This window comes from Natator depressus, chromosome 2 (assembly GCF_965152275.1).
Source record: "Natator depressus isolate rNatDep1 chromosome 2, rNatDep2.hap1, whole genome shotgun sequence".
Lineage (NCBI taxonomy): Eukaryota > Metazoa > Chordata > Testudines > Cheloniidae > Natator > Natator depressus.
The window spans coordinates 114554052-114575979 of record NC_134235.1 but is presented as its reverse complement, the minus strand read 5'-3'; the positions used below and the strand labels follow the sequence as shown (position 1 = coordinate 114575979).

At 44.7% G+C, this 21928-nt stretch overlaps 1 protein-coding gene and 1 long non-coding RNA gene across 2 annotated transcripts in view; one reads left to right on the top strand and one right to left on the bottom strand.

Moving 5' to 3' along the window:
- Positions 1-21928, bottom strand: part of F13A1 (coagulation factor XIII A chain) — a 90126-nt gene that overhangs the window by 51544 nt on the left and 16654 nt on the right. The window contains exon 4 of the mRNA XM_074943177.1: positions 3741-3992. Coding sequence (XP_074799278.1) covers positions 3741-3992 — 252 coding nt within the window. The remainder of the gene's footprint in view (positions 1-3740; positions 3993-21928) is intronic.
- The window catches only part of LOC141981521 (uncharacterized), a 54759-nt gene continuing 35022 nt past the window's right edge, over positions 2192-21928 (top strand). Inside the window, exons 1-2 of the long non-coding RNA XR_012637812.1 lie at positions 2192-2462; positions 3802-3904. This is a non-coding gene — a long non-coding RNA (uncharacterized LOC141981521). The remainder of the gene's footprint in view (positions 2463-3801; positions 3905-21928) is intronic.

Sequence of the window (21928 nt, the reverse complement as noted above, 5' to 3'; positions counted from 1 at the left end):
CAAGCTGCAAGTAGCTCTTTAATGTGTCTCCTGCAGCTCTTTGCAGCACATGATATTAAAACCCTGTTGTTAGGATATAGATATTCAGGCCTGCCTGTAAAGGCCTATACTCTAAGAATGTAGGTATATGTTTATCATTTAGCTAGTAATAGAGGTATACAAGAAAGAATCTGTGTAAGGGCCTTCGCTCACTGTGACAGTCTGAGGCCCTGTTCTTAGGCTAAGGCCTTTGGCTAAGCAGCAGAGGTAGCCATACCCTGGGAAGCGAACGATCACATCCTCATATTCCAAACTAGTCAATCTGGGGCTGTTAGGAAGGTGATCCAATCTATCACCTCCAGAGAAAGGGAAGAGCCTAGAAGATGTAAAAGGAAATGTAGGTTGATAGTTTTCTGCCTGGTAAGAACTCACTTATCAATAGACACAGCTGGGAAACCCTTAAGTCTTTATAGACGTAGTTGTGAAATCCTCACTTCTGTATTGTTTTGTCATTATAGTTCCCACTTTGCTATTGTTTATTGGCATGGTCTCTGCCTGGTTCTGTGATTGTTTCTGTCTGCTGTATAATTAATTTTACTGGGTGTAATCTAATTAAGGTGGTGGGATATAATTGGTTAGCTAATCATGTTACAATATGTTAGGATTGGTTAGGTAAATTTCAGTAGAATGATTGGTTAAGGTATAGCTAAGAATATTACTATATAAATTAGGGGCAAACAGGAAGTAAGTTGGGATTCGAAAATAAGGAAAAAGGAACTTGGATTTAAGCTTGCTGGAAGTTCACCCCAATAAACATCGAATTGTTTGCACCTTCAGACTTCGGGTATTGTTGCTCTCTGTTCATGCGAGGAGGACCAGGGAAGTGGGAGAGTGAAGGAATAAGCTCTCTAACACCTGTGTGTTAATTATTAACCCATCTAAGTTATTAACCAATCAGGGTGCTTTTATTATGTTGTAAACCAATTGTAGTTGATAAAATAATAATACTTGGTTAGTCATTTTGCTGTGAGAATGAAAGAGAGAGAGAGAGAGAGAAAATGAAACAATGAATTTACACTGCTGTGGCTCTTTTGGGTAATGTGACCGCTAATTTGGCTTCTGAACCACTAAGGTCTGAGTATCACTGGCCTAAATCCTTTGTTCCTAGATGTACACATTTACATTTAGCCAGATTTAAGAACACACCACTTTCTTGCACCCAGCTTACCAAGAGATCCAGATTGTTCTGTGTCATTGACCTGTCCTCTTCATTATTTATCACTCCCTGAATGCTGATGACTGCTTTTGAAGGCAACAGCTTCAGCATTTCATTGTAGTTTGCAGCATGTCCTACTGGTTTCCTCCGATGATCTATTTTTATCTGATTTTTGTCTCTTTGGTCATATTCCACAGGTGTAGATAGCACAATAGCAGCGAGTTCCTATAGGGCTGGCTAAGCATGGGACATGAAATGTGTGTGCATTCGTCATGAGGATCTCCTCGATGACTTGAGTTCTTAGGAGGATTTTGCATTGGGTTTGGCTCAGGATGATTGGGGGATGGCTGTCATCTTGACCAACACACGGCACATTGAACCAGAGATGTCCAGGACTAAAAGCACGAACAGCTACAACTTGAGCTGAAGCTCCCTAGCTGGGGCTGTAACAGACTCATACCATCTACAAATCAGGCATGGAGGGGGATCTGTTAACATCCACTCAGCAGTGAGTTACAGTTGCATGCCTACATCAGGCTGTGACGCCTCCCACTTTTCTCCTGGCTGTGCACCTACTTTCTCCATGGAGCATCTTCTTACTGTGCAGTTTTAAGGAACACAACTCTACACCGTTTTTCAGTAGAGTTCATGGTGCTGTAGCATCCCATCCTAGCCAGGGGCGGATGTACCATGAAACACACAGTGCCCTGGCACGGTTCCCCCAGGGCTGGGCCCGCGGGCAGCTCAGCACCGGCGCACCCTGTGCAGGGGGGCTGCTCCACGGGAGGTGGGCTGCGGGGGTAGACGCTGTGGCGGGCAGGAGAGCAGGGAGGGAGGCTCACCCGCAGCCTCAGGGGAGCAGGCGGGAGGTGCGGGTGGCGGGAGAGCTGCAAACGTCGGCCGGAGGACTCAGGAGTAGCACAGGGCAGCCGCGCAGCCAGCCGGAGAGAAGCGACGCTTTGAAAGGGAAACCCCCGCTTCTCTCCGGCTGCCCCTGCTCCCCCTGAGTCCTCCAGCGCCTGCTCGCAGGGCCGGATTCGGAAAGGGGGCAGGGCTTTAGGGGCTGGAGCCCAGGGCTCCGGGCCCACTTAGCGCTGGGCTGCAGCCCCTAAAGCCCTTGCGTTCCTGGTGCGGGGGAGGGAGGGGAAGGCATCTCCGAGAATCGTGGCCAATAGGAGCTGCGGGGTGCGGTGCCTGCAGGGCAAGCACAGGGCCGCAAGGAGCCACCTGAACTCCCCGCACCTGCACCAAATGGGAGCTGCCCCAGGTAAGTGCTCCGCACCCCAACCCCCTGCCCCAGCCCTGAGCCCCCTCCCACACCCTAACTTCTGGCCACAACTCCCAGCCCACTCCCACACCCTAACTCCCACCCTAACCCTGCGCCCCCAGCCCCAGCCCACTCCCATGCCCTAACTCCCATCCAGACCCTGCACCCCAACCCTGAGCCCCCTCCCGCACCATAACTCCCACCCAGACCCCCAGCCCACTCCTGCACTCTAACTCCCTCCCAGATCCTGCACCCCCAGCCCTGAGCCCCAGGAGGAGAATGCAGAAAAAAAAAGAAAAGATAATGGGGGGGGGGATAAGAGAGAATGCTCCCCCCATTGGGGAGGGCCAAAAATGAAGCTAAGCACAGGGCCCCACTAACTCTAAATCCCCACTGGTCCTAGCTCCTTCTCTTCCCTCCTTTTTAGTCCTAATTCCACTTAACTAATGTCACTTTACTCAGGATTAATCATGCATCTTCCTAAACAATACATAAACTAATCATTACCTATGTTCTCTTGGACCAGAGGCAGGTAATGAACTAGGGCCAAATCACTCCATGTACAAAACAAAGTGCTGCAGAGTACTCTATTTACAATGCCAAACATTTATCACAAAGTACAATGCACGTTATTTGACACTAAAGAAATGTATATAAATATTATGGGAAAGAGATTATATCTACCAAGAAGGAAGAGTTCCAGGACTGCATTAAAGCATTAGATATACCAGAAGTTTGAAGCCATTCTGGATCTGTCTATATTCCAAGTTTTATCATGTTGAGGCATAGTGCTCCTAAACTGTTTTGAAAAGATGCTGATCAGAACTTGCAACTCATTTGTACTCACTTCAAAAATGCCTGGAATATAGAATTCACTTTGTAAAATGCATATGTGAGCACAAATTCTGATTTTTATATGCACAAATGGAACACCAGGTTTTAAACATTTAGTTCCTTGCACCCTGAACCAATGCCCACTGAAATCAGTGGAAAGAGTCACTGATCTCAGTGGGCTTTGAATCAGACACACAGGAGAGAGTGATCAAGCAGCTATCCAAGCATCTTGGTACCTTTACCAAAAGCTAAAGTAAAGCCACCAGCTACTGCCCACTCAAACTAGAAAATAATCAACCACAAGTTAAAAAAATAAGAAGTCAAGTCCAGATAATAACCCCCTCCATCACAAACTTTATCACACCCCTGACTCCCCAAAAGCCTGGGGAAACAGATGGGACTTGTCTCAGAAGTATGAACATCTGAATATTGCACACCCCTCACCTGGGCACCAGGGATTAAAGAGTATGTAGGTGTCAGTCTCTGGGTTTCTCTTTGTCCGGAGGATGCCATAGGGAGTCAGGACAGCGACGTAGAGGCGGAATTTCCCCACAATGCACGTCGGAGCAGACATGATGGACAGCCTAATGGAACTGTCCTCCTTCCAGGTAATCTTGGCTCCCCATGTCCCGCTTTGCAGTTCTTCAACCACAGGGATTGGGATGTAAGTGCCTTTGTTTTGCTGTGGATAACGACCTACAGTAATGGAAAGAGAGGAGGAGCCTTCTGTGAATGTATTTGACAGCTTTGTAAATGCCTCAGTTTAAGTCTCTCATCATTTCCTTGTGCTCCCTCCCTCCCTCCCTCCCACCCAGTCATGTGTTTGCTGCATCCACCAGTTGTCTCCTCTTCAATTTATATGGGACTGTCTTTGTTATATGTTTGTACAGTCCTTAGCACGGCAGGGCCCTGGCCTGTAGGCATTACTGCCATATGGATAATAGATAACACCACATCTCAGCATTGTTTAGATATTGCATCACACTTCTCCTGAACTCCAAACTGATCCTTGCCCTAATAAATCCTAAGTCAGATCTCAGCAAGCTCTTATACAGATGAATGGAAAGCAAATGCACAGGGACAGACAAGTCTAATAATAGCAGAGTGAAAATATAGCATTTATGTACTTTGAAGTGGAGAATAGGGCATGTAACTGATTTTCCTTTCCAATTATTTGTATAATGCTGACGTAGAGAGAGTCCCAGATCTGAACACCCCTAAATTTTGCGATAACATAAATCCAGCTCTGGCTCTGAACTTTATAACACAGCCCAGCCTCTGCATTTCTACTATGCTTCCATCTGATGGATTGTTCAGGACCACATACGTAGCCATTTTTGCCCTAAAGTCCAGGGATGCAGCAAACCAGATACCTTATATAGTCTGGTTTCAGAGTAGCAGCCGTGTTAGTCTGTATTCGCAAAAAGAAAAGGAGTACTTGTGGCACTTTAGAGACTATTTAAATTTGTTAATCTCTAAGGTGCCACAAGTACTCCTTTTCTTTTTGCTTATATATTCTGTTTATTGGGGCATGCAACAGAAGTAAGAGACCTACTAAAGAAAAAGGAATTAGAAAGAAAAAACAAAACTCAATAGCAAACATAGGAAGATGAAGTGCAGGACATCTTAAAAAGGCCATTAAAAATTAAGGTGTAGAGGGATAAGAGATGACAGTCTTGTGGCTACTAGCAATTGGGATCTGAATGTAGGATTGCCCTTTAAACTGGTGGTGGATTTGATCCTTCTTCCCTCTACAGTAGGTATTTTTCTCCTACTTTTGATGTACAGTAATTGTATAAACAACAGCAAATGACAGCAAAGCCAATCAACTAGCTTAACCTACATACTTGAAACCCACATGCATGTACTGCTTTTGAAAATACCTTTCTTACTCTTTTGTAGGGGGTTGGTATAAATATTCGAGTGCGCATTAGACTTAGGAACCAATTCTGCCATCCTGTATACACCAATGTGGCACCATATAGAAGCCGAACAGGATCCACAATAAGGGAGGTGAGAATTCCACCAGCACAGAAGCAGCATGGGGCCTTCTGTAAGCCACCTCTGTCCCCCATTCCCTGGGCTACTCCTCTCATGAGGTACAGCACAGACTCGAGCAGCCCTTAGATTCAGATGATTAATAGGAATTCACTGATTGCATGACAAGAGAGCTGGTCAAAAACCCTGACAAATCTTCTGATCTGTGCTGTAGTAGGAGCTGTACTACTGATATGAAGATTATGTTTGTTAAAGTGATAATGGCTAAATATTTTATGCATTTGAATGAATATATATATTTTAGAAGAGACACTATCAGGCACTTAAGGACGTGTTCAACTTGAAGGACATGTGGTGTTCTATTGAAGTCAATGGAACAACTCGTGTTTGAAGTTAAGCACATGCTGGTGAACTGGGTGTATTGTGAATAAGATTTCATTTATACATTAGAACTCAAAAGGAAAATAGTAAAGCTAAATTACAAATATACTAAGAATCGGATATTGCTCTGAACTTCTTAAAGTGAATCCACTGAGTGAATTTGAAAGTAATAACAGCGTTCGATGAAGTTCAGAGACAAGGTCTCATAGCTGAGTGTTATTACAGAAATCCTTATAAACAAGTTGGATTATTCAGTAGACATCTCTAGCAACTTCCAAACCATCTAATCCCGAAGAGTAGGGTAAATTAAAAAGATAAGAGGAAAGTCTGAACTTTGTGCTGCTGAAAGTTGCCCAGCTGACCGCCCATTAAACTAAGGGGCAGACTTTTAAAGGTGTTTAGGTGCCTATGTGCTTTTGGAAATTCCACTAGGTGCCTAACTGTATCTTTAGGCACCTATATGTCTTTTAAAAATATCTAGCCCACGTTTGTCCATAGAACGGATATAGCAGTACAAGCTCCCTCACAGTGCCCTGAGATGTGCCTCATCCTTGATCTAAAGGGTCCTCTAGAGATGGGAGTAGACATCAGTCCCTGGGCCCTCTGAGATTTCCAAAAGGGTGCTACTGTGTGATGATATTTTTTATGAGGTAGGCATATGTCCACTTGAAACTGAGCTGTGGCTACAAATAGAGAGAGAAACAATTGTTATATGGTAATACAATTGTTCACTGGCCAAATTCAAACTAGTGACCTAACACTAGGGTTACCATATGTCCGTATTTTCCCAGACATGTCTGGCTTTTTAGTTCTTAAATCGCCGTCCAGGAGGAATTTTTAAATATCTAAAAACGTCTGGGATTTGGCCACATCGGTTGGGATGCCCTTTGTCCCGATATCAGGGACCGCTCACCTCACCGCGCGCACCAAAGTCCTGGGGCTGGCAGCGCTTCCTGGGGTAGCTCCCAGCACTCGCCCGCCGGCAGGAGCCTGCAGTGTGGGCGGCTCCTGGGCACAGAGGCAGAGGGGGTCTCCGCGTGCTGCACCAACTCCCTACTGCCCAATCAGAACTGCAGGGAGGGGTTTGCAGGCATCGGCAGCGGGCAGAGAGCCCTCCGCCCCCACCCCCAACCCGATCTGACCCTAGGTGGGATCCAGAGGGACCTACTGGATGCTTCCTAGGAGCCGCCCCAGGTAAGCACCGCCGGGACTCCCCACCTCGCCCCCCGGCAGGTCCCTCTGGCTCTTAGGGTCGGGTCGGGGGGTGGGAGCGGAGGGCTCTCTGTGCGCTGCCGGCACGTGCAAGCCCCGGTCCGTGGCTCCGGCAGCTCCCATTTGTCCTTTTCCCGGCCAATGGGGGCCATGGACCTCGCGCTTGTGGCAGGCACAACACATGGAGACCCCTCGGCTGCCCCTGATCCTAGGAGCCAGAGGGACCTGCGGCAGGAGGGGTGAGTGGGGTGGGGTGAAGAGGCAAGCGGTGAGCCAGCAGCGGGTTGGGGGTTGAAGAGGCGAGCGGCGAGGGAGCCAGCAGCGGTGGGCGGGTGGGGGTGAGGAGGGATGCAGCAAGCCAGCAGCGGGCCAGGCGGTGAGGAGGGGTGCAGTGGTGGGGCCGAGCAGAGTGGGGGCGGGACCTGGGGCAGAGTGGGGGTGGAGCATGGGGCAGAGTGGGGGCAGAGCGGGAGTGGACTGTGGATGGGGCCAACAGCACCCCAGTGTGTCCCGATATTTTACTGTTGTGATCTGGTCACCCTATGGGTACGTTCCCAGCCACGTCCCCTGTGTCAGCAGCCCAGAGTGGGGTGACTTAAGATCCACTCCCAGGACTCTGCCAGCCAAGGAAGAGGAATCCCTCAGTCGCCAGCTAAACTGGATGCTTCACTAGCACAAAGTGGCCTGAACATGCAGCAGAATTGGGCCCCATATTTAAGCATTGTTAAGTTGTCTCATTTTTCCATAGTGGCGATAGTGCAATGTCGACAATTTCAGTGTCTTTTCTGAGTTCATACTGTGCATGGTAGTGTTTCCTCACAAGCTCTTTATTTGATATTTTATTTTACTACCCCCAAACACAATGCCAAAACGAAAGTATAAATCCACTGCAGAACTAAAGATGAAATTCCTGTGTTCTCGAAGTGGTAGAGAAGAATGGGAAGCTGAGTGCTTGGTATGTAGACCTGGTACTTGCGTTTCTGTGAAAAATACAGGCGCTAATGATTTACAAACTCATGTGGACCCAGACAAGCATAAAAAAGCAGTTCAAGGAGAGAGCTCATCAACAAAATTGACCGATTATTTTGTAAAACCAGGCAGCGAATCAGAGGATGCTGTTACTGAAGCAGAGGGTGCTTTTGCATTTCACACCATTAAGCATCAGAATAGCTTTAAGTCAATGGATTGCACATCTGTCTTGTTGAAGAAGACATTCCCTGATTCTGAAGTAGCACAGAAATTTTCAAGTGCTAGAACCAAGACAGAAGCAATTGTTCTCTCTGTGCTTGCACCGCATTCTGTTGATGTTGTTCTGAAAATGTTTGAAGAAAATGACGTAGCTTACTGTGGAGTTGCTACAGAGGAAGCAATCACAGGTTCAGTGAAAATATTTCCAGTAATTATTCAGTATTTCGACTGGAAGAATGGTAGTTTGCAGTCAAAATTGATTGAGGTCTAGAACACACCTAATGAGTCTGCCAACACGATTGCTCATTACGTAAAAGAAACGTTTGAAAAAAAATGGTTTGTTTGAGACGTGTATTGCATTTACAGGTGACAACTGCAATACAATGTTTGGAGGACTCCGGCGTGATGAAGATGGAAAGAATGTGTTTGCAAACTTAAAGACGTTGTTGCAGAAGAGAACATTAATTGGTGTGGGTTGCCCAGCACACATTTTGAACAACTGTGTACACCATGCAGCAGAAAGAATGAACGTTGACATTAAGAACATTATTTTTAAAATTTACCAGTACTTTCATATCTACGCTGTCCAAACTGAGCGACTGAAGGAGTACTGTGAGTTTGTTGATGTTGAATACAGAAAGCTGCTTTCTCATAGCAAGACACAATGGCTGTCATTACTTCCAGGCATTACAAGGCTGATACAGATGTTTCCAGCCTTGAAGTCATTCTTTCTGCCACAGGACAAACCACCCACAGTGCTTAAGACATTTTTTTGAGTATGAATTAAGTGAGATTTACCTTTGGCACATGCATTCACTCATGAGTGTATTCCAAACTTACATCTAAGAAATCGAAAGGGAAAGCAATTCTGTCGTGGAAGTGCTGAAAAGTTTGAACTCGGTTCACACTATCCTTCTTGAATGCAAGACTCACAACTTTATGTTCCTGAAAGTTAAGGGACTACTGGCACAAAAGCGCATGGAAGGAATTGATGAAGAGTGTGACAAATTCTGTGCTGAAGTAGATAATATGTACAGCAGATGATAAGCGTATTTGAAGAAGTGGCTTAGACCCCTGGAAGACTTCTCTTGTTTCAGGTGGATTACCCTGAGTGAGGCACCGAATTGGAGTGATGTGGAACCTTGTATCAAGTACCTGATCAATAAGGGGGTGCAAATTGATGACGTGAAGTGTTTTGATCAAGTCAGCAACCTGAAGAAGTTTACGGAAAGTTGCAACAGTGATGAAGAGTTCACTAATTTGCTAGCACACCAGAAGTGGACCAAATATTTTGAGAAATCCAAAAACACTGAGTGTCATTCAGAACTGTTAAAGATTGCACAGTTTTTCTTTGCTATTCCTTCTCACAATGCAAATGTAGAGTGAATTTTTCTCACTGATGCAAAGCCAGTGGACAAAGGAAAGGAACAACTTGAATGTTGAGTCGTTGAAAGGAATTCTACTTGTACAATACAACTTCAGACAAACTTCTTGTCAAGACTTTCATGCCTTCTTAAAGAGCAATCAGCCACTGCTGAGAAAAATGCGATCTACAGAGAAGTATGTGTGGGCACATGAGGAGAAAGAAAACTGAAGAACTGGTGAAAGGAAAGGACTCACTACATATAAAGAAGTACAGTAAACTTTAAATAATTAAACTTCACTTTTGAGGCCATATCACTTTTTCTTATATATACTCAATATAGCCACATGTAGCGCACACCATATATAACAGTATAATAACTCATTAATACAACGTGAGTTGGTAGATACTGGGTGCAAATACCCCACCCCCCACCCCTGTGGAGTGTCCGCTTTTTTGAATGTTCAAATATGGTAACCCTACCTAACACTGATATCCCCCACACCCTCCTAACAATCCCTTGCACTGTCTAGTCCTCATTTTCTTAGTGTATGTCTACACAGCCAATGTTAAAGCGCGGCCACAGCATCGCTTTAACACTGGCTGTGTAGTCGCGGCTCCAGCGCTGGGAGAGAGCTCTCCCGGCGCTGTAATAAAACCACCTCCATGAGGGGAATAGCTCCCAGCACTGTGTACACTGCCACTTTACAGCGCTGAAACTTGCATCGCTCCGCGGGGTGTCTTTTCACACCCTGAGCTAAGGAAGTTTCAGTGCTGTAAGTGGCAGTGTAGACAAGGCTGTAGTCACATTTGTCTAAAGACACCTGACCACGATGGAATTGTTCTTAGTCACCAGTTGTGTCCCCTTTGCTAACACTGCCATCAAAGTTGCTAATTATGGTGGTTTCCATAATGTGGACATCTGTCCACTGGAACCTGGATTAATAGCAAATTCATTTCATACGAATCACCCTGTGTCCATAGACAGTGACAAATTTTGGTGACCAGAGACCTGAATTGATTCAAGCCAACAACCTTGATGAGACTGGCTCTATTTTATATCCTTTTACCAGTATACTTAAGGGTGTGGCTACACTGCAATTAAAAACCCAGGGCTGGCCCCTGCCAACTGACTCAGAACTGTGGGGCATGGGCTAAGGGGCTATTTAATTGCAATATAGATGTTGAGGCTCAGGCTGGAGCCCGGGCTGTAGGACCCTGCAAGGTGGGAGGGTCCCAGAGCTTGGGCTGCAGCCCCAGCCCGAACATCTATACTGCAATTCAACAGCCCCTTAGCCCGAGCTCCACAAGCCCAACTCAGCTGGCATGGGCCAGCTATGGATGTCTAATTGCAATGCAGACATACTCTTAGCCCTCTCATACCTGGCAGTGTATTGCTTTATTAAATGTAAACAAGTAGCATAAAAGAACTGCCTACTAAACATTGCATTCCTCTGGTAATTTTTAAATTACAGCTTTTGTCATTATCTTTTATCTCTGGAAGGTGTTGTTCCCAACTTTATGCCCTTTCTGGCACTACATGTTTTAAATCTAAGGTTATGTTTAATGGCATCAAACACTGTCCGCCAGTCTAATAAATGAACTGTAGTCCCATCTGGTTGTAAAGCATGTCTTTGATGTCTACGCTTCGACACAATGAGGAGAGCTCCTCAGAACAGCAATGCATCAAGGAAAAGGGCAATCCTATTCACTAGCTTCAGAGTTAAGGAGAATTTATGCAGAAGCTTTTGCACCTGATCTCCCCCCCCTTAAACCATATATATAAGTGTACAAGAGAATGAAGGTGTGAGGGAAAAGAGAAGTTGTGCAAATCGAAAGTGATGAATGGGTTCACTTTGACTTTGTGTAAGATTTCTTTTGCCAGATAAAGGCCTAATGTTAAATGTGAATTGATATAGTAATACAAAGGTGCAGAACAGAACTCAGTGACAATGACTTTTTTTGGCCTGTTAGGCTTTTAGTTATTCTTCGTCATTAGGTAAGATTTTCCCCACTTCCCCTCTTTTTTGGCATGATTATCATTCAATTATTAAATGCACAACACTGCCATCTGCAAGAATTTCCCTGAAATATTGCTAACACAACTACCTAAAATGCTTATATGGCCCTCATCACTATAGTATCTGAGCACCTCATAATCCTTTTATCCCATTAGTCATATTTTAGCCCTTAAAAATGTTACCTACTGCAATTTGTAGGTGGAGAAACTAGATGAATTTGAAAGTTCAAGAGGAGAAACTTGTTTGAGGAAGGGCAGGTGTTACAAGTGGTTTAAGCAGGTAGAAGGAAGGGTTATAGATGTGTGAGGGATGAGAAGAGCAGAAGTCCAGAATGGTGGCAGAAAGTTCTGGATGGGGGTAATAAAGGAGGCCCCTATTGCTGGGAGTCAGTCAAGATTTGTTAGGGAAGAAGCAAGAAGGTTCGGGAGTGGAGATGGCAGAGACTGCCAAGCAAGGGATACTGGGAAGGTTCCAGAGTTGGGAGTGGTCAGGGTGCCTGTCCTGAGTGAAAAAGTTGGGGTTGGTTTGTCATCATTTGCAATTAACTGAGGGCTTGTGGGAACTGACAGCGTGATTTTGATGGATTATGCAATACATATTATGCATTCAGTCTTCAATACACATTTGCATACTATTTTTTCCACAGGATCTGGCCTCATTCCATGCACAGGATGGATGATGCTCACTTCATGGTATTTTACTTTCTCCTCATTATTCAGTGTGTGGCCACAGGCCTTATTTACTTCACACTACTCAAACCCTGCTTTGAAGACAGAATTATTGATTTCCTCATGCACTTTTCTATGGCACTCATTACTATAGCATCTGAGTGCTTTACAAACATTAATGAATGTTCACAAGACCATTTTGAGGTGAGAGGTTATTATGCCCATGTTACAGAAGGAGAACTGAGGCACAGAGATTAAGGTCAAAAGTATCCATTAATTTTGGGTGCCCAAATTGGGACCTAATTTTTCAAAGAACTTATTATGTAGCATTTTCTAAGTTCAAAGCACAGCTCCTATTGACTGCAGTTGCGAGTGCTCAGCACTTTCAACAAATCAGACCATACAGTTTCAACTCAGGCATCCGGAAAATGAGGAACACCCAGTTAGTGACCACCTGTGAAAAGTTTGATTTAAGTGGCTTGCCCAGCATCACAGAGGAACTCTGTAGCAGAGGCAGGGATAGAATCCAAGTCTCCAGGGTGGCTTTCAACTGCCTTAACCGTGAGACCATCCTTTCTTTTCCTGCAGTCCCCTGCCTCATTCACTACACACCTTCCAACTTCTGAAACAAATGGGGAGAGGAGGGGGGAAAGAGGAGTATGTAATTATGTAATTAAAGTCTGTATCATAATACAAGGGGGCCAAAGATTGCCCTGGCAACCTTAGTTCTGTCATATTTTAACTTTTCAGTGCTTGTCTTTGTAACCTTAATGTTCTTTTAACGTATTTTGTGTGTAAATTCTTAGGGGTTTTTTTTGTTTGTTTGCCACCACACAAACCTCCACCTCTTGAGCTAATGGAATAACTGATAGCAATAGCAGGTAGTCATCCTCCAGGTGGATCAGCACTAGAGGGGGGTGAGCATTTGGCAGTGGATGTCGCAGATATTTGCTGACTTAGAGGAATGGTGAGACTCAGGGATCTTTGACTCCATTCCAGGATCTGGAGGGAGTTTGCTCCAAAGAACACAAACTCTTCTGCCCACACCCCCTAAATTGTGACCCCTTCTGCCCCATCCCCTCCTATCTGACCTTATCCCGGTCCTGTCCCTTTTCCACCCATGGTTTTTCATCCCAGTCTCCTTGCCCAGCTATTCCTGGTCCTGCCTTCCTCTGTTCCCCCTCTCCACTAATTTCCAGTCCCAATCTCTCTCCCTGGACAACTCGTCCAATCTCCGAGTCCCTCATTCCTGTCACAGAGTCTTTGTCCAGCCAGTCCCAGTCTTCTCATCTATTCTCAGTGCCCAATTCCCCCTTTCCCCCCACACACCCATTTTCCTCCCTGGCTCCCATTCACAGTCACCTTGCCTAACCAGTCCCAGTGTCCTCTCCCCACAGGCTCCTTATTCCAATCTACTTGCCCCTGATCCTGCAGATCAGGCGCTTCTCCCTTCTCCATTCAAATTAGACATCTTCTTCCTCTATGCTTTCTGGGCCCAGCAGGAGGTCATTGAGAGCACAGTAGAGACACTCCCAGCTCCCAGTTCAGATGGCCAGAATAGGCCTGACCTGGCCCATAGCAGCCCTGAGCTGCAATTGCAGGGAAAGTCCTGGCTGGAGCATGCCAGTGGGGGTAGAATCTTCAGGGAATTAAGCTACTAAAATCTAAGTCTGAGCATGTCCAAACTATGATTCTTCAAAGGCTTAAAACTTGGGCAAATTTGGCAAAAGGCACACCCCTGACAAATTTAAAGTTTCTGCTCCAAAGCATAGGGGCAGCAAAGCTTCACAAAAAAAAAAGGTCACCAAACTATTTTAATCCGGGCAAAAAAACCCACGTATTTCTCTCTAACCTCATTCTCAGAAATGGCCAAACCATTTTGACTGATATTTTCCAAAACAATTCAGCCTGAGGTGGATACCCACCGAGCATGCAAAATTTCAGCACAAATGGTTAAAATTTGCAATGTTATAAACAACTAATAACAGGATCTTATAATGGGAAGTGTCAGGCAACCTTAATAATAGGTGATGCTACCAGCTTTGCCTATCATAGAATATTTTTACCCTTAATATTTTTAAAAAGTGAATTTGAGGGTTTGTGAAAAGCCAGATTGATCACACTGGAAGCTAAAATTGTTTATGTACAAAACAACCAGTGGTACTACTAGCTCCATCATCACACAGTCCCACCAACATGCCTCAGGGATCACCTCTGGATGTGAGAGGCAAGAGGAGTTCAGTCTCCAGGCTCATTCGGTCCTTGCCCTTTCTGTGGCCTGAGACTGACAACAGGAGTGTCAGCGATGGCACTTTCTGTGATGCGAACATCTGCCTGCTAGAGACTGGTCTGAAACCATCAACACATTTTACACAGGGCACCAAAGGGACAACAGAAGACAATAACTTTTGGTCACTATTGATCTGGTCTGAATTTAAAACAAGACTTCTAAACATGAAAGGCTCACTCATTAGTTATTACCTAGAACCATCCAGTTCCCTCCTAACAGTGTTTTGAAGAATGTTTATGGAGTAGTAACTCATCGTAATGCCCCAGAATAATCCCTCATTATAAGGAAAGTGACTCACTTTGGAGCCAGCATTGTCTCACTTCACTCACAGAACTCAGAAGGGACTACTCCTCTGAAGGCAAGTGGGATGTGGCCTATATTTGTACATTCAGGTCTCAGTTGTGTGTGGCTCATACAGGCTCATGGGGTAGGATGGGGTGAGGAGAAGGGCATTGGTTGCCACTCCTATGTACTAGGGTAAATAATGCAGGTGGGTGGCCATGACTCCGTTCAGTGTTCTCACCCCATTTTGATACATGTTCTTTGGGACAGTTAGTATGGACAAAAAGAAAAGGAGGACTTGTGGCACCTTAGAGGCTAACAAATTTATTTGAGCATAAGCTTTCATGAGCTACAGCTCACTTCATCGGATGCATTCAGTGGAAAATACAGTGGGGAGATTTATATACACAGAGAACATGAAACAATGGGTGTTACCATACACACTGTAAGGAGAGTGATCAGGTGAGGTGAGCTATTACCAGCAAGGGGGTGGGGAATAAACATGGGGAAATAGTTTTACTTTGTGTAATGACCCATCCACTCCCAGCCTTTATTCAAGCCTAAGTTAATTGTATCCAGTTTGCAAATTAATTCCAATTCCCCATGTTTGCAAATTAATTCCAATTCCTCATGTTTATTCCCCCACGCTGTTCCTCAGACGTTCTTGTCAACTGCTGGAAATGGCCCACTTTGATTATCACTATAAAAGGTTTCCCACACCCCCCCCCCCGCTCTCCTGCTGGTAATAGCTCACCTTATCTGATTACTCTCCTTACAGTGTGTATGGTAACACCCATTGTTTCATGTTCTCTGAGTATATAAATCTCCCGACTGTATTTTCCACTGAATGCATCCGATGAAGTGAGCTGTAGCTCTCGAAAGCTTATGCGCAAATAAATTTGTTAGTCTCTAAGGTGCCACAAGTCCTCCTTTTCTTTTTGCGGATACAGACTAATATGGCTGCTATTCTGAAACCTGTTAGTATGGACAGTAACCCTCTGCTCTGCGCTCTCCGGCACTGGGAAACTAATTGTGCTTCTCCACCTCATGGATGTACAGACGTAGTGCTCATTAAACCCTCCCCCAAGTCTAGCTCACTTACATGAGGGAGGCATGAATTTGGCCCAGAGTTAACCGGGCCTGGGTATGCCAAACTGCCTAATTATTTGGAAGTAAACAAATACTTAAGAGTGAAATCCTAACCCCTTTTGAAGTCAATGGGAGTTCTGCCATTCAGTGTGGCTGGGATTCCATCCTTACTGCTGGCTTGGGGCTTTCTCCTGCTGGTGTCCAGTATCTTATTTAGTAACAGAATGTGCAGTAAGGTACTCCAAAAACAAGAGGAAAGGCACCTACAAAAACCACAGCCCAGCCTTTTGTACAGGGAGATAAACTCTCACCATCCATCATCACATCAACAACTGCTACAAGCATATTGATTTAGAAGTAAAAGAATAAACCAGTTAAATTAAAACAAAGATCTGTGGTCACCTACATATGTATCCCACATAGAAATTCGCTCTGTTTAAAGCATGTCTCAGTTGCTTGGAATATCAGCATTACCTCAAGGTCCTGTCAGTTACTATAGTATGCTAGGCTTAGTGCTGGATATAGTTGTAGAGCATATGGGAGGAATTTACACTGATTGTGGGGAAGAGAGGAAGGAAGGCAGAATAAGGTTCAGTCAGCAACACAAGAGCGATATTCCTCCAGTTAACAAGCTCTTTAAACAAAACCCTGCCAAAATAGATACCAAGGTTGTTATTTTCAGTTTAACAAACATCAGGTCAGTTCTGAGTCAGGGAAAACTCTCATGGGCTTTCCTCCTCCAGCTCCATTGTTCTAATCAAGATTGTCGCTAACATGTCATTTTGGTTTAATTCATTGTATGTGCACCAGCGAGCACATACTGATATCAGTATTGCTCTGCAATTAGGGCATATTCATTAACTGCTGTTGCAGGGCCAGCAGAGGGAGCGCAAGATGTTTTTGGATAGGTCCCACAAATCAGTGGTGGTGTTGGTTGGGGATACTTTTGTTGGCAGACAGAGTAACGGAATTTTCTTTTAAAGATATATTTAGACTCCAGAGGACATTTCTCCCCGCTCCAGATTGCATTAGTTTTAAGATCTATATCAAAATATGGGGGCCCCATGATATTGCACAGTATCCCTTTCAGCCATTAGCAGATATTTAAAACAAAGAGGCCAGAATCTGTCTTCCTTTGGGAGACATATTATATACACAGGTTAATATTTTTCCTGTTCGACTCATTCATTTTACCCAGATAGACCCTTCATACACAGCATAAAGAATCCATTTCCAAGCAGGTCCTGGAAGTACAACAATTGTGACAGGATGATAAATAAGTTGGAGCTGAGAGCCAGAGTATAGTAGCCTTGTAACAGAGGTAAGCCTTATTATAACAAACAGCCTGAGGATGGTAGGTGGGTGCACTGGGACCATGATTAGCTAACGCTCATGAATAATTTTTACAAACACCCAGCTGTCAAAAAAACAAAACAAAAAACCAACCTTCTTGCCCCAAATGATCACAGCCTGTAAGAGGAACAAATCCTTGAAGGTACTAGTGTCTCTAAGAGGCTGCCTATAGTGTCACATCTGGTTCCCTCCCATCTTCAAACAGCATCACCTTTAGCAGGGCTGCATGCAGACTTGAAAACATTTAGAAAAAACACACATACCCATCTCAGCACAGCTTTACCCAGATCTGACCACATTCCCTGGGCTAAAACAGGCTAAACACCCACTGCAGTTACTAACTCTGAGTTATTACAGGCATTTTTTTAAAAAAGAAGCCAAGTTTTAAAAGTTACTGTTGTTGCATAGATGCAATTGGGCAACAGAATCTAGGTCCTTTTGCATTAAAAAATCCTGACTTTGTAGAAGGTCTCAGAGAATTCCTTTCCTATGCCTTTCTAGCTGTTGGCAAAGAATGCCAGGGTGAAAAAAATATACCCTTGACATTATCATGCAGAAAACAAACAGATTTGTTGTTCTTAGCTAGCAGCTGGCATGCAGTTGTTTTTATGTCCTGGACCAATTTTAGGAAGTGTGTTCCAATAGTCATAAATAATTCTGGCTCCAAAGAATGGGAGCTTCTTTAGAAAATGGAAACAACATGGGACACGGCACGAACTCTTTGCTCAGCCCATCATGTGTTGCTGTATGTTTATGAGAATCCATTCTTTTTAAAGGGGGGAAATATTTACTTAATTAAACCCTGGCGTTTGATTAAACAGGCAGAAAATGTGCTTTGCCACAATGTCACAGAGACCGAGGCAGTCCGCTTTTGCATATTGTCGTAATGACTGAGACAACGTGCTTTACCAGACATGCCATCGAGAAAACAGACTATCCCAGGCAACATTCTCAAATAGTCAGAAATCTTTTCTGGATCCAATGGGCAAAAACGACTCCACTGGCAATGTTAACCTCACAAAGCACGAGATTTACTGCTTCTGTATTAAATGTCAAAAAAAGTTCTGATCAATTAAAAGTGACATTTTTTTCTTTAAAAGTAGACTAAGGACCCGGGCTCTGGAAAGACTCTCATTGACTTCTGAGGGCTTTGGACCGGGCCCCTGACCCCATAAGTCCTTACTCAGGCAAATACCCTCTTGACTTTCCGGGGAGTTTGGCCTGGATAAATCATAAAGGATCAGGCCTTAGAATTCTTTACTCTTGACTGATTTCATGTGAGTAACAATCTCTCTGAGCATTGTCCTGTAAGGCTACAGAAAAGAGAGAAGGAAGTTTCTGCTCTAGTTTCAGAGAAATATTCCTTGATTTATAGATGCATGGGAAGTGGGGGTAAGATTAGCCAAGAGGTCTGGGATTTATGACCATTTCTGAAGTGTATTGATAAATTAGAGGTTTAAGATAACATTTATAGATAGACCAATATCTATGAATTTATGAAGCCATTTAAGGAAGGTCTGAGTAGCCCTAAGATTTACAACAATGCATAGAAATATCTCATTAGAATAAGGATGTACCATATAAAGTCATCAACAGCTTTGGTAGTGTACAGGAAACTATTTACTCCTGGGGGAATTCTGTGTCAAAAATTTAAAAATTTTCACCAAAAAATTAAAATTTCTGCAAAATTCTGCATATTTTAGTTGTCAAAATAACACAATATCATCACACCAGTTTCAATTATTTGGTAATTTATTTCAAAATACTGGTCAGCAAGTATGTCTGTAACAATGCAGACAACAAGAAAGATTCCTCCAGGAGCAGAGAGAGGTAAAGAAACCGCTATGACAAACCAGTTCCTGTTTCTCTGTTGTGCTTCTGTTGGGAACCTCAGTGTGGGTGTGTCACGTGTCAGCTGGGCACATCTTAGGGGAAAATTCTTCCCCTCTGGTCTCAGACACTCACTATCCCTCCCCCCCCCACCCCCCGAGTCCATCCATGGGGTGTACACACCCCAGCCCACACACCTGTACACCCTATCCCCAAAAGCCCAGCTGCAGGGCACCCTCCAAGCCCAGACACCCTCAGTCCCTACCTCCAGAGCCCATCCACAGTGTGCCTCCAGCCCAGACACCTTCACCTGCTCTCCCATAGAGCCCAGCCACAGGGCGCCCTCCAGCCCAGACACCCTCACCCCGTACATCCCAGAGCCCAGCCACAGGGTGCCCCAGCCCAGATACCCACACCCCTACAGGACATGCTGCAGAATTCCCCCAGGAGTAGAAACTACTATGAAAAGTGAGATTGAAGTACATATTAGCAGACCTAATCATACAATTGTTTTTCAAAGAAATCATAGTTAGAACTACCAATTCTAAATAAGCGCTCGTACTGGAGCTTTCACAGCACTGGTGTCAGCCTGGTTATCTGCAGCAATATGAACAGATGGGCAGATTCCCACAAGCCCCCTCCCCGACTGTGAAAAATCTGCTGTGGGGCTTACAGTGGCACAAAATACCCGCATTTGCCCCTTCACCAGGAGGCTGCCAGAAAGCCAACACAGCCCCAACTTGACCGGCAATGGATACGTCCGGGATGTCTGGTGGATTCATTGATTCAGTGCATCCATTTTATAGCCTCAGCCAGCACAGCTCTCATGGAGCTCCTAGAAAGAGCTAGAAGAACTTAAGTTGCTCTTCCCCAGGACAACATATTCAATGAGGTGTTACATGTGAAACATAATTACGACTGTCTAAAATGTTAACGTTTACATAACTTCACTACCGATCACCTTAACAGAAACATTCTGCTAAGGTACTGTATTCACTAGGTAGCTGTGTGGTACGGTGTTGTGAAACGACATATTTTTAAATGGAGCTGCATGAACTATTTGTAATAATGTATTCAGTTAACTTCACTCTGCTTGTGAGTTGTTGGCAATCAGACTGAGTTTTTGCAAATTTGTAATTCATGAAATGTCTCTAGAGAACAAATTTCAGGCTATTGAGGGTAGCAAGGAGAGTTCACCCAATGTGATTCATTACCAACTAAAAGGATTCTGCAATCCAAATTTAGCTTAGTTCATAGTCCTGTTATCAATGCACAAGCCAGAGTGGAATCCAGTTCACTCTCCCATAGCGCTCTGCAACATTAACAGGACTAAAGAATAGCAAAAATTTATTTTAGCCAGGAAAGTAAACAGCGATAAATCTGAATACACGCAGGGACCAGGTCTCTGGAGTATATAAGTGCCATTGTTACTCAGTCATTTCAGTGGTGCTGGAACATTTTTAATAGGGTGCTGAAAGCCAGCCCCCTTACCCCGTCCACTCCCCCCACTCCCTGAGCTGAGGCCAGGAGCAAAGCCCCAGGCGCAGGGTGGCCTCAGAGACTTGGGCTTGGGGCCAGCAGCTGGGACCCTGGACGGCAGCAGAGCCCCCAGGCGTGCGGGGCTGGCATCCAGAAGCCTGAACACGCAGGGCCAGCAGCTGGGAGCCTGGGGGTGCTGCAGCACCCCCCACACCTCTAGTTCCCACGCTTATGAGTCATTTTTAAGAGCAGAACTGGTCTTTAAACTATTAAACCTCCATGCTGAATTACTGTCAGCAAGAATCATCTTTACTAAACACTAGGGTGACCAGATAGCAAGTGTGAAAAATTGGGACGGGGTGGGGGATACGTAAGAAAAAGGCCCAAATATTGGGACTGTCCCTATAAAATTGGGACATCTGGTCACCCTACTAAACGCATACGTTCTATGTTGGTATCTACACAGCACTCACTAAGGGATTGATCCTGCAAAGAGAACCTCCTGCAAGGTGCTGAGTACCCTCAACCTCCACTGAATTCACCAGGAACCAAGGGCATCTGCTCCTGCTGAGATACTCAGCACCACACAGGATTGAGCCTTAAACACCTCAAGCCCCACCCTGGAATGCATTAAATCTGCTGTAAAACCTGGGATGGCTTCTTTTGTGATGGTCTCTTATCTGACTATTTTAAATTACATGTTTGTGAACAGAGGAGGGGAGGATCTTTGCAGGTCATTACAGTCACCTGTAAGGCTGCTTAATATTCATCAACTTAAAAACTTTCAAATCTACAACATTCCTCTGAATCACCACTTATTTTCATGCAATACCTTTTACATTCTTATCTACCAAAGCTCTGGCTTGGGTTGCAGTGATTTGCTGCTGCTGTCTGCCCAATTCCCGGCTTACGTTTGGTAAGCCAGGTGCCTGCTTCCCAGGAACATGACACTAAATGCAGACAGAATGAGTTTCCTCATGGCAAACAAAATGCTGAATCTTTCAGCTGTCTCTGTTTGTTCCTAAGTATTTGTAGAGAAACCTCTTCCCCGTCCCCTCAAGATCATTAAATATTGAACCTTCCACTAGAAGGAAGTAGCAAGATGCAAACATACTGCCAATACAAAATGTCAGCTTAGCTCTCCTACATGACTTCCTCCTCCCACGTGTACTGTTCTGTTTTTGTTGTTGTTGTTGCTGCCCACATAAAACCCCACCCCAATGTGGTTATAGAGAAACATTTGTCGGAGTGCTGAGTATTAAGCAGTGCTCTGGATTTCAGCTTGCTTAGTGCTGGCAGTGAGTTCAGTAGGGCTGGAAGCTTATCACCAGATAGAGCAGCAGCTCGTTGCTTGCCTTTTGGAAGCTATGTCCTGCACCATGATCAGAAAACATGCTGCAGGTCTGACTGCTGCCCAACAGCATCAAGTATTAAACAGTGTACTGCCATCAAGTATTTCACCAATCAAGGGATGCTCA